Source organism: Saccopteryx bilineata, chromosome 7 (assembly GCF_036850765.1).
Source record: "Saccopteryx bilineata isolate mSacBil1 chromosome 7, mSacBil1_pri_phased_curated, whole genome shotgun sequence".
NCBI lineage: Eukaryota > Metazoa > Chordata > Mammalia > Chiroptera > Emballonuridae > Saccopteryx > Saccopteryx bilineata.
This window is the reverse complement of record NC_089496.1, coordinates 53702189-53715405: the sequence shown is the minus strand read 5'-3', so window position 1 is coordinate 53715405 and position 13217 is coordinate 53702189. Positions and strand designations below refer to the sequence as shown.

General features: G+C 51.4%; 1 protein-coding gene across 4 annotated transcripts in view; it reads left to right on the top strand.

The window, feature by feature from the left end:
- DOCK4 (dedicator of cytokinesis 4) overlaps nt 1-13217 on the top strand; it is a 348503-nt gene that overhangs the window by 161403 nt on the left and 173883 nt on the right. For all 4 annotated transcript variants that reach the window (XM_066238295.1, XM_066238296.1, XM_066238297.1 and 1 more), the window contains exon 8: nt 2418-2569. In XM_066238295.1, the coding sequence (XP_066094392.1) occupies nt 2418-2569 (152 nt within the window). The remainder of the gene's footprint in view (nt 1-2417; nt 2570-13217) is intronic.

The following is a 13217-nucleotide window of genomic DNA, read 5'->3' as shown; positions in this document are numbered from 1 at the left end:
CCCGCGACCAGAGCCACTCTAGCGCCTGGGGCAGAGGCCAAGGAGCCATCCCCAGCGCCCGGGCCATCTTTGCTCCAATGGAGCCTTGGCTGCGGGAGGGGAAGAGAGAGACAGAGAGGAAGGAGAGGGGGAGGGGTGGAGAAGCAGATGGGCGCTTCTCCTGTGTGCCCTGGCCGGGAATCGAACCCGGGTCCCCCGCACGCCAGACCGACGCTCCACCGCTGAGCCAACCAGCCAGGGCCACAAATTTTTTTAATTGTCACGTAATTCAAAAGAGATAGCCCCTTTGGTTGCTGTCTATGTTCTGAAAGCAACAATCCTCCAAATTTCTCAGCTCCTGTCCTTCTACTTAGAAGCCTTTGCATGTGGTCCAGGCACAAAGATGGTGAGTTAATGGTCAGAAGCGTTTACAACATTGATTACCGTGACGCTTTTTAATTGCATTTTATGGAAATGCTGGTCTGCAGTGGATCTTGAGGGAAGCAGCCAGATCCTTTGATGCAGGGGGTTGGAGAAGCACCGTCCGGTGGGTCCTCGTGACCGCGCACACTCAGCTCTGGGTGACAGTGTCACTTTTCCAGGGCACCTTCTGTGACTGCCCAGACACAGGTGAGACACCCCACCCCCACAGAGACAATTTAGTCTGTCCCTTCCGCTCCTCACACCTGCAGGTTTACAGGTGGAGTGTGACAGTTTTGTTGACATCTGCTCCCCTGGTCGGTAAGCTCCGTGAGGGTGTAGGCTGGTGTGTCTCCTCATCGTTGCTCTCCTGGTGCTCGGCCCCGTGCTAGGTCCTCCACGGGTGTGTGCTGAGCGAACGGTCAGCCCCACGTCCTCCTGGTGCTCGGCCCTGTGCTAGGTCCTCCACGGGTGTGTGCTGAGCGAATGGTCAGCCCCATGTCCTCCTGCCTCTGGCCCCGTGCTAGGTCCTCCACGGGTGTGTGCTGAGCGAACGGTCAGCCCCATGTCCTCCTGGTGCTCGGCCCTGTGCTAGGTCCTCCACGGGTGTGTGCTGAGCGAACGGTCAGCCCCACGTCCTCCTGATGCTCGGCCCCGTGCTAGGTCCTCCACGGGTGTGTGCTGAGTGAACGGTCAGCCCCACGTCCTCCTGGTGCTCGGCCCCGTGCTAGGTCCTCCACGGGTGTGTGCTGAGCGAACGGTCAGCCCCATGTCCTCCTGGTGCTCGGCCCCGTGCTAGGTCCTCCACGGGTGTGTGCTGAGCGAACGGTCAGCCCCATGTCCTCCTGCCTCTGGCCCCGTGCTAGGTCCTCCACGGGTGTGTGCTGAGTGAACGGTCAGCCCCGTGTCCTCCTGCCTCTGGCCCCGTGCTAGGTCCTCCACGGGTGTGTGCTGAGTGAACGGTCAGCCCCATGTCCTCCTGGTGCTCGGCCCCGTGCTAGGTCCTCCACGGGTGTGTGCTGAGTGAACGGTCAGCCCCATGTCCTCCTGGTGCTCAGCCCCATGCTAGGTCCTCCACGGGTGTGTGCTGAGCGAACGGTCAGCCCCTTGTCCTCCTGGTGCTTGGCCCCAGGCTAGGTCCTCCACGGGTGTGTGCTGAGCGAACGGTCAGCCCCATGTCCTCCTGCTTCTGGCCCTGTGCTAGGTCCTCCACGGGTGTGTGCTGAGCAAACGGTCAGCCCCATGTCCTCCTGCTTCTGGCCCTGTGTTAGGTCCTCCACAGGTGTGTGCTGAGTGAACGGTCAGCCCCATGTCCTCCTGCCTCTGGCCTTGTGCCTACGAGGGCTGGCCAAGGCTGGCGGCCTCGGGGACAGGAATGACAGACAGACACAGCTGCTACTCTGCCTTTAGACACCTCACTGGCTCCGCAGGTCTGCGTCCCGGAGAGCTCCCTGGCTCGTTAGACACGTTTTCTTGCTCTGATAACTGAATATCGTCTCCCACTGCCCGCCTCCCTCAGAAATCTACCGTGCTTTTGCCATTTCGTATAATACTTCAAAAGAACTTTTAATTTACGAGAAGTGGGAAGTCATAGCTGCATTGTTTCGTTACCGTCATTGAAATGACCAGACAGATCTAAGTCTGATTTTTTTTTTTAAAAAAGATGACAAATAATTTGTGTTCACTCTGGGATTTATTTGGTGAGGAAGCGGTCGGATTCTTTGAACTCCATGCTTGAATCTACTGAGACCGTTAGTATCCTTTGAAGAGTAACGAGGGGAAAAAACCAAATTCTTAAAGCAAGCGTCCTTGTTGGTCTTCCAGCTTGATAGTGTGTTACCTTAGAAGCCGAAAGAAACATTTCCACTGGTGCTGAGTAATGGGGAGGGAACTGCACGGTCATAGTGGAGGAACGTCTGTGTGCCACGGGGCATCACGATCACACCGCGGGGCGCCCGTCCGCCCCGTGCTCTTCTGCCCTTGCTGATCTTTTTGTTGGTGGGGGGGTTGTCGTTCAGATGGAGCATCGGCATCGGAAGAAGGACACCCCGGTGCAGGCCAGCAGCCACCAGCTCTTTGTGCAGATGAAGAGCCTCATGTGCTCCAACCTGGGAGAGGAGCTCGAAGTCATCTTCTCGCTCTTTGACAGCAAGGAGAACCGGCCCATCAGGTACCTGCACGCGGAGGGGGGGCTGGGAGGTCTCAGTGTGGCTGTCGTGGGCATGCGTGGCGGGCAAGCTTTAGACCTAAGGTGACCTGATCCACAGCTGTCCGCCTCAGTTTTCTCAGCGGGAGAAACCTGGGATTTCTAAGCTCCCCACACTGGGTAGGTGTCCCCGGAAGTTAGATGAGATGATATGGGCAGAGGGTCTTGCAAAACGCCAAGCAGCTGCAGAACTGTAATAATTACTGTTAAGTGAAAATAATGGGCATTGGCCTCAGGTCTGTGTGGGTTATTTTGTATCGATAATTCAGGGGAGACATATCTCTAGAGTCTCTTTGCTTACCAAAGTCAGCCCTGTTGTGGTTTTCAAATGTTCAGTGAATAGTTACATTATTCTTATCCCATCTGGGTCGCCTGATCTCGAGAGATGGTCAGAATGCTTGGAGACCTTCCTATTCAAGTTTTAGGGCTGTGAAATAATTATTTTCCCCTATTCTGTATGTATATATTCTTTTTTGTTCCTCTTTCTCAGTGCTTTGAATCTTATCTGTTGCCATTCTCTTATGGCAAGTGTTCAATATTTAGGAAAAACTTAATAGTTTTTGTGTGCCTTAAACATTTGTGTACGTTTGTTTTTTTAAAGTTGAGCCCAATGCAGACCATCTCTTACATGACACATTTTTCAGTTTCAATTTAAAATTTAAATCATATACAAATCACACATATGGACTCAACCGTACCATGCTTAAAAAAAATATTTATGAAAATAAATGCTGACAATTTTAAGGACGACTGAGTCACATATATTGTTTTATAAACACAACATAATCTTGGAGTTTTTTATTTTCTGGTAAAAAAAAAAAAGGTTTTTTTTTTCCCCTAAGAAATATGTGTGAAGTTTTTTTTTAATGCATTTATAGAGCCAGACACTGGTGAATTAATTTATATGTTCACCATTGCCTATTAGCAAGCACACTTTCTCTTTCTTGATAGTAGCCTGTGTCCATGGAATGTAAAGGTGGTGTTTTTTTGGCAGCGAGCACAGAATTTAAGAGGTGTGGAAATAACCGTGGTCAGACAGTTCCAAAACCTATGTTCTATGCTGCTGAGGGGGGAATAAATGAATGAGTTAGAAACTGTTTCCCCGGCACAAATCAGCGCTGCTGGCATGGGACGGTGGAGGCACGAGGGGCAGATCCAGGCTACACCTTGGCACTTGCTCCAGGAGTGTGGGCGATGTGGGCATAACCCTGCCCACCTACCAGACGGAGTGTGTGTTCGAGTGCTTGTTTACTGGTTGTTTCGTCTCCCATCCAAGTACTAACCAGGCCCGACCCTGCTTAGCTTCCGAGATCAGACGAGATCGGGCGCGTTCAGGGTGGTATGGCCGTTACTGGTTGTTTCGTAAAGCGCCCGGTAACGACGTTGGTGTGATCTGTGGTCTCCAACATAGTGAACAAACCGCGTGGAACTAACAGGGATAAACAGGGTCACTCTTTTGTTCATTCTTGTGAAGCTAATCTTTGTTTTTCTTCTTTTTTTTTTTTTAGTTGCAGTAGTACCTTGAGATACAAATTTAATTCATTCTGTAACCGAGCTTGTAAGTCAGTCAACTCGTATATCAAACTGCCGACACTGGTCCCGTGCGTCAGCGTGCCAGCTAGCGGCAGCTTTCCGAATCACAACTCGTATCTCGGAATTTCGCTCGGATCTCGAATGTAAATACGGAACGAGTTGCAACTCGTATCTTAAAAAAAATCGTATGTTGGTCTGTTCGTATCTCAAGGTACCACTGTATTGATTATAGAGAGAGGAAGGGAGAGAGAGAGACATAGCAATGTCTATTTCTGTATGTGGTCTTCCCAGGGATCGAACCGGCCACCTCTGTGTTTTGGGATGATGCTCTAACCAGCAGAGCTATCCGGCTGGCCAGGGCACAACATTTTTGAGAGATACAAATTCCCTTTTGCACTCATGTTCCAAACACATTTGCAGAATTTCTAAAATGTCCTTTTAGGTTTTTAATTGACAGAGGGCCCCTTGTTTTATTCCTGTTGACTTGGTGAAAGGAGGAAATATACTTGCATTATTTCGGGTGCAAGAACCCCCTAAATAGTGTCTATAGAGTCTCCAAGTCCAGCCTAGGAGCTGGGCGCTCTTCCTGCCTCCCTCTGACCTCTCCGCCTCCCACCCCTCCCCCTTGGTCACTCACACAAACTCCCCTGACCCCCTCCCTGATATGGAAGGGCCCCCAGAGAACACCAGCTCGTACTCCCCCCCCCCCCCCGTCTGCTGTGCTCTCTGAGTTTGACCATAGCGCTCAGCTCCCAAATCTATAGTCGCATACACGTGATGGCCTAAAAAACATATATCTATCTATATCTATCTATCTATATCTATATATATAGATATAGATAGATAGATATATATAGCTATATATCCCAAGAATAGAAATAAATGTTCATGGGTGTTTGACATAGTCTCAGGCGGATTTTCTTGACTTGCTGAGGCCCCGCCCGCGGCAGCTCGGTCGGTGACTTGGGTGGCTCACGGGGCACCGGGCGGCGTCCCTTCTGGAGCAAGGACCTTCGACGAGGGAATAAACGGAACCCGTGGTCGGAAGCCTGGGCTTGCCCCTTCCTGCTGCCGCCTGTCCCTTCATCTCAGAACCGGGGAGGAGCCCTGCTTCCTCCCGCGACCCCGGCCGAGCTCGTGTGTGTAACACACGTGCGTCTTCTCAGGACAGTGTGGTGTCCGCGGACGGGTGTGATTGTGGGGCTCAGCTGTGTGATTCTTCGAGGCCCAGCAGCAGGTGCAGGGTGGGGTGTGTGGGTATTTTAAAAATCACCGTGTGTTTCTTTTCTCAAGTTTCTAGCTTAGAAAATTTCAGGCAGATGAGAGAAAAGTAGGACGGTGTCATGAAGTCACGTGTTCCCACCCCCGGCTTCTGTCATTGTCAGCTCAGGGCCCATCTGTTCTCACCATGTCCCTTTCCAGTCTTCCTCTTTGGACCCCAAATTACTTGGTGGCAAATCCCTGACACCCTATTATTTTCATATGTAAATTATTTCAATGATGTGTCTCTGAAAAGGAATTCGAAAACAATTACCACCTGAAAATCAATACTCCCTTAGCATCACCACGTGGCCATCTCCCCTCGGAGTGCGGGGTTCCCCGTTCACTCGCGAAGACGGCGTTACAAGTTTCACGCAAGTTATTTGCCGTTGACAAGATCCGCGCGAGGTCCCCATGTTGCCGCTGGTTGGCGGGTCTCTCAGGTCACCTCCCTCCGTAGCTCTCCTCTCCCACGCCCTCCTCGGTCCCCTGTCATGTAGTTTATCGTGAGCCTGGTCACCAGCTTTCCTTCTTTCTCAGGGTTCAAAGGGCCAGTCCAAACAAGGAGAACCGGTGGACTAAAGATGGTGTAGTGAAGCGAGTGGTTCTGTTGTTAAATAAGATCGTTAGTGCTGTAATTTACCAAAACTAAAGTATACCCTCAGTATAAATCTTGGTGACATTGCCCTGACCGTTGGTCACAAGAAGTCCCCTAGTCCAGGCTTGGGTGGAGGGGCCGGCATGTGCAAAGCCTGCAGGGGTCCGATCGGGAAGGTGGACGTTTGCTCCTCTCACAAGGCAGACAGCGAACTGCCTGTGACTTCCCCTCCCCCCCCCCCAAGCTTACACCCTTCAGGAAGCAAACAACCAACCTTTACTGAGCAATAACTCTCTGCCAGACTTCTTTTGGAAAGTGTTACATATTGTGGGGAAAACGGAAGATTGTCCCTTCCCTCCTCTCGGCTTCTTCTGGCTGGTTGAAGAATCAAGTCGACATGAGACTGTAACAAGAGAAAATCACATTGAACTGGGGGGCTCCTGGACACCCCACCTATGTGTGAGGTTCAGAGACACAGAGGGACTGTGAGGACGGTGTGGCGTCCGAGCTAAGGATGAGGTCAGGTGCCCTGGAGCTGCAGGGGGTCATTGCAGGATGATACGATGGCAGGTGTTCGTAGCTGGTCTTTCCCCTGCCCTGTGGGAAAGGTCAAAAGATGATCTGTGATAACCTCGAATTGTGGGCAAGGCCCCTAATTCAGATTCTTCTGACTGCGTGGTTGGGGTGGGTGGGGGCGGTTCTTCTGAGCCCACAGGGTCTCACTTGCCTTTAGCTCAAAATAATTGGCATGCCACAGAGGTGCATTCTGGGTAAGTGTTCTGAGCCCCCACGATGAGCTGCCGCACTGATCTTCCCGGTGGAGGAGGCCAGGGTACAGACAAGTTAGGTGAGCGGCCGGAGCATGCAGAAGTGGCCAGAGGCAGAGTGGAGGGTCCTCTCCACGGCCCGGAGGCTCAGCCACACTCCTCCTGGGGCTCTCGGGAGTGTGTGATGGATGTTTCTAGCTGAGCGGATCTCCGGGCCAGGCACGGAAATGTGCTCGAGGCAGAGCCGCAGCCTGGGCGCTTGCTGTGTGCCCGCGCTCCCACCTTAGGCTCCTCCTTGGCGGTGGCCACTGCCCCAGGGGCCACCGTGTGGGAATGGCTCCTCCTCGCTCGCTCAGTGGACGCGCAGGCAGGGTACGGTTTCCCACAACCTGAGAGCAGCTGGCTGCTGGAGCTGAGCCGTATTTAGAAAAGCTCGTTCCTTTTATCTCAGCCGTTCCTGCCTGGCGGTGGCCAATCGGCGAGGCCCCCGAGGCCCGTGGGGACCCTCCTGCGGGACCTGTTGGTGAGGATGTGGGCTCCCTCAGATGCCATCTTGCTAAGGTGCACCCCCCCTGCGGGTCTTTCCCGGTGGCCTTCCTCGGATGTTTGTGCGACAGCTCAACCCCTGGGAGGCGGCCATCAGTGGAGAACGCGCTTACACTGACTTGAGTTTTGTACAGTCTTGATATGACTTCTCACTGAGAAAAAAAGAATTTATTAGTAAATTTAAAAAAAAGTTTGCCAAATTTATATGAGTAAAATGTTCTTTGAGAGCACCTATCAGAGAGTTTATACTTTCTAGAAGTTAGAACTAGACGAGACAGGGACCTGTTTCTCTAGGTTTTATTCTATTCTATGCTAAATTCTACTCTATACCAAACTCTATTCTATGCTAAATTCTATTCTAAATTCTACTCTATACTAAACTCTATTCTATGCTAAATTCTATTCTGTGCTAAATTCTATTCTATCCTATTCTATATTCTATTCTAAATTCTATTCTAAATTCTATATTCTGTTCTATTCAACAAATACTTATATAATGCTTAAAATGTGCCAGGCATTGTTCTAAGCTCTTTAAATGGTTAATAAGATCATGCAGGTTTTAAGTGTACATTTCTCTGATACATGAGGTTTATATTGCATTCTTTGCCCATCACCCAAAATCAAACCATTTTCTCCTTCAACCAATTTTTTTCTCTCCCATGTTATATAGCAAGGGGTCTGGTAAGGGTTTTTTTTGTTATTGTTTTAAGAAACTAGAGTGAGAAGGACCTCAGCTTATAACAAAAGGACATGGAGGATCTAGTAACGTGACAGAGGCCGCACTCTCCCGATGGGGAGGGGACGTCATTGCCACATCGAGGTCTCTCAGGCGTCAGGAAACGGGTTTGAGATTCAGGTGGGGAGCAAGTGAGAACCGGAAGTGTGTGCGTGTGCCTGAACGGAGGTGTAGGGTGGGGAATGTTGGGGTTTCTCCCATAAAGAGAAACTGCGTTCGATGCTGCCAATGTCTCCTCTGGCTTGTGTTGAAAACTGGCTGTTGCCCTGTCTGGTGGTGGAAACAGTCCCAGTGTACATGCTTTCCGTAGGGTGAGCCGCTGTGGATGCCTGTGCTGAATCTCCCCTCTCCCGGGCCGATGCACGTCCATTAATCTACCACGGACTGTAAATGGCTCGGGCCAGTGCAACCGGCGCCGTTCCCTGGTTGACTGCCTCCCTGATGACTTTCATTACTCGGTCTAGCGGGGCAGTCTAAGGCTTCGTTAACTCACATTATAAATTTGTTTCGGCGCTAATCCACGGCTGTATGTCATCCTTATCGGAGGACACACGTAATAGGACCCGAGTGTCGCCGACGGTGCTCAGCATCGCGGCAGTTGCTCCTGCGGTCGAGCCGCTGGCGTGGGCTTTTATTTGCGGACCCAGCAGCAGGGCGGTGCGTCTGGGAGAAGGTCTCGTCCTGGTGATGGAGCACAAAGAGCCTTCTCCCAGCGATTTAATTAAATGTACCCTCTGCGGGTACCTTAGCCACAGCTTTCTGGCACGGTGTATTTTTCTGCCATCCTACAGCTTGCCTCTTTGTGTTGCTTGAAATGCTTCATGTCTGTATAGCTTTTATAGGGCCTGTCATTACCTTTCTTTTGAGCAGGTCATTTCAATCCTGTCCCGTAAGGAAAACATGGCTCATAGGCCCTGTCATGGGTGAGGCACAGACATGTTTCAGTATGCGCTCATCCTGACCTGGGATGTGTATCTGAACGTCTCTGCATACTCAAGTCCGTATCTCCCTTTAGCATGCACAGGCACCGCTCTGTAGTATGTATGTGACCAGGCTCTGGAATCCGAGGGCCTGAGTTCGAATCCTGATCTTGCCATTCGGTAGCTACATGGAGCCAGGCAAGTTCATTTTTCTCTGATGGCTGTTAACGTATCTGCTAATTGAGGATAATCACAGTCCTTTCCTCCTGGGGTTCTCTGAGGGTTTAAATGAGATAATACCTGTGCTTCCTAGTGTCATGCCGGATGCCTGGTAATTGATGAATAGATCTTAGCTCTCTAAAGGTGAGGACCTTTTTAAAAACCAAAACAAAACCAGGAACTAAACTTTCACATAACCAGAAGCGATAGGCGGTGGTGTATGGTCTCAGGTTCTTCAAGAAGTTCTTCAAGAAGTCACATATTCCGAGGAGTTATTGCTGATGTGTCGACGAGGTCGATGTTATTAGAGTCGTGTGAGATTTAGAGAGAGGCTAGAGGCAGGCTGCCAGGGGTGTGATTTACTTGAACACCTTTCAGCAACAGAACAAAGGGAAAACAAAGGCAGAATTACAGGGGGGGGGGGGCGGCTAACATGATAACGTTGATGCATGTGGGTTCCCGCGATAGGCATCTGGGTTCTTGGTTTAACTTGTGTTGTGTAGTCCGTATGGCTGATGAGTTACCTGCTTGACGCTGAGTCGTGTTTTATGCACGTGGGCAGTAAAGCAATGGCACAGACCTTTTCTTTTCCGGTCTCTTGAAAGCAGATTGGCTGATTAGTCTGGTCTGGTTGCTAGCCCCCTAGGCGGTCTCGATTTCACTATACCTGGAACACATCCCCGGGTTCGCTTGAACTGACAATGGTATTGTTGATACTGTTTCGGGCAAGACTTACGAGGACTGCTTCCCTAGAGGTAGGGATTCCAGAACACAGACATTACAATTTACCTTTGAAGCATAGGCTCTGACTCACGCATAAAGTGAGATGGGCAACTGTGAGAAGATGACTATCTGGCGAGAGGAAATACCTTACGTGCTTAAGCAAAGACCCCGGGTCTGCATGAGGACCCCCTTCCCAGAAACTCCAGTTTCCTACAGGTGCACCCCCCCCAAGGAGAGGCACGGGTGCAGCCACATCAGTGGCACGTTGCTCTGAACAGTGGGACCTGGGGCACAAGTGACTGACCAATCTACACTGAAGTGCAGGGAGGACGCGGCAGGAGGGAGAGGAGGAGAGGAGGACAGTGGACAGGGTGTGAGCGCTGCCACGGAGAAGAGACGGGGTTCGTCTGTGGCTTGATCTTTGGTCGGTGAAGTGGGGAGACTGACCAGCTGCAGAGGGGGTGCCCCAGGGAGCGGAGACGGAGTTTGGGGCTGAGAGCAAGTCACTGTGGACTTGGACGGGACGTGAGTTCGGGACAGACGATAGAACTGCTGAGTACGCTGGGGGCCTCACCGGCGAGAGGCATGTGGAACTGGTGCTGATCCCGGTTCCCCAGGTAGTGTTGAGGGGGGTGCTCAGGAAATGGGGGTTCAGAACCAGGGGGCTGGTGGGGGGCAGCCTGAAACCTCACAGTTAGAAAAGGAAGAGAAGACCCAGTCCAGCACGTAATGATGTAATGAGGAGGGAAGTCAGAGGCACAGGGACCCTTCCAGGAGGTCTCTGTCGAGGTGTGAGCTCGTGGCCTTTCATTTTTTAAAGGAAATGAAAGAACTCGTGCTTCTTTTGAAAAGATGCCGTGGCTGGGAAATTTTCTCTCAGGTGCTTACAGAAGGGAACTGTCAGGAAGAAGAGGGACTCAGCCCCGTGTCGGAACGGTGCTGATGTGTCTGTGTCCGTGCCGAGGTCCGTGCACTGGGCAGAGAGGGACTCGGCCCCGTGTCGGAACGGTGCTGATGTGTCTGTGTCTGTGCTGAAGTCCATTGCACTGGGCAGGGAGCCGTTGCGGTTTTCCGATTCTCTGAACGCTGTGCTGGCGTTTCTCGTTTCGTACATCATTTACAGCTTGTTATAGCGTGATCACACATGTTCAGCATCCCCCTTTCTACGTAAATTAGGAGCGCTGATTGTTTGGAATGTTGAAAGACAGTTGGCATAGATCTCTCTCTCTCTCTCTTTTTTTTTTAATAGTGTTATGTTGTATCACTAACTCAAAATTGTCACGGCTCCAAAGCAAAGCGCCTCTGTCGTGAAATTCTTGCCAACCACTCCCGCCGAGGCCCCCACTCCGGGGACACAAACAGATGGCAGCATTCAGAGATCCTCCTTGGGTCGAGGTGACAGCATCCCCTCCCCTGTGGCCCAGAGTGCTCCCTCCTCCGTCTGGGCACGCAGGCTGCACCCAGAGTGTCTACCTCCGTGACCTGCAGTGACCTCCCTTTGCGTCCTGCTTCGGGGCAACGCTGCTGGCCACCTCCCTCTTCTCTGTTTGGTTCCTCCAGCAGGTGCACGAATGTGGAGATTGTCGCCACTTCCAAGTTAGCCACATTTTGTGGTTTACTCCCCCTTATGGTCACACTTCTGAGTACCAGAGCAAAAGCAACAAACAAAACAAATAATTGCTTTAGAGATGTGGTGAGGTCGTTCCTAGGAGAGATGTTAAGAAGTGGCCCAGGAGGACGATCTAAATTAGAACAAAACAGGCAGGGAAATAACTTGATGCATTCGGAGGATACCCAGGGTAGGAGTGAGCCACTGTTGTTGTTGTTTTTTCTATAGCATTTTAAGAGCCACACAGCTCCAGTTATTTTTTGAAATTGTGAATAACAGCATTGTTCTCATAACAAGTGGCGGGAAGGTCCAAGTGGCAGAGAACCAGACTCCTGGAGAAATGGGTTCAGAACTGGCTTCCTCTCTCCCCTTAGCTCCAAGCACGTCGGCAGGCCACTTGTCCCCTTGCACTTAAACAGCGCTGTCTCTCGGAATGGGGCAGGGGCCCCTTCGCCTCTATTCCCGGGTCTTAGAAGGTGACCTGCTTGTTAGTAAAGATGACCTCGGGACTCTGGCCATCTGCCTCCTCCTCTCCTGTGTGTGCCGCCTGGAGGGAATTGAGATTATTGTAGTTTTCCTAAATTCCCTACTGCATGAGTTACAGTCACGCGTAGCAACCTACCCCGCAAGGACTTCCTCGGTCTTCAGTGCCATTTGCGTGGCACGGTGACTCGGCACCGATGAAGGAGCTGTGAGCGGTGCCCCTCTCGTGAGAGCCTTTTCCGAGGGCGCAGCCTGTTGGCCCTCTCGTCATCTCGGCGTCCCCTGCGCCTGCCTGTGAGAGTGCTCCACCCCGGCTGGGCACGGCGGGGGCGGAAGGCAGCTTACGCGTGTGTCGGTTCTGTTGAGATGTCGAGACAGAGCGTTCAGGGAGCGTGCCACGATGATCTTCAATGTCTCTCCCGCCCTTCCCCGCCCGTGGGGACGCGCTTACTCACCAGAGAGAGAGAAGCCAGGTGTCGAGTGCGTCGGGAGTGCTCATGGAGTTGTTGCGTGCCGTCCTGTGCTACTCAGCACTGCGCCCTCAGACCTGTCCTCAGGGAAGCATCTGTCCCAGCAACACCCGTCACGCTAAACAAAAAGTCAGTAGGAGTGGGCAGATCCAGACTGAGCGTCCTCTTCTGAGTCTTTCCGTTTAGAGATGTTGGCCGACCGGTTCATCAGGCCGCATCTTCTTTTCATTTCCATTGAACATCATGGATTTCACACCGTTGCCGTTGAATCCCGGATGCTGCTTCATCCGGCAAACAATTCTTGCTTCCTCCAGCACCAGGCACCGATCTGGGCGCCGGGGACACCTCGGCAAATACAACAGGGAAAGAGAAATGTCTGCGCTCCCAGAGTTCACCCTGCTACTCGTTACTATCCTATTAAGCTTTAAGTCGAAAGATATTTTGAAAGGTCAGATTTCTGTCCCGTCTCTTGGTCTGGTAACCCACATACTGTTTGCATTTCGCAGATGTATTTGTGGTGTGTATTTACTAACTTTTCCAATGCCCATAGCTCCTTGGAATAGTATGACAGCTGTAGTCCTGCACAAGAAATAATGTATCCGTTTTCAGGCACAACAACACTGGGGCATCAAGTTAGAAACTTTGTAGCTGCCTGGTTACAGAAAAGAATTTGACCTTGTACAAGCCCAGTGGCGTGTGGCCTGTCTTTAATGAATATATACTAGGTGATGCTGATTTTATTTTTTGC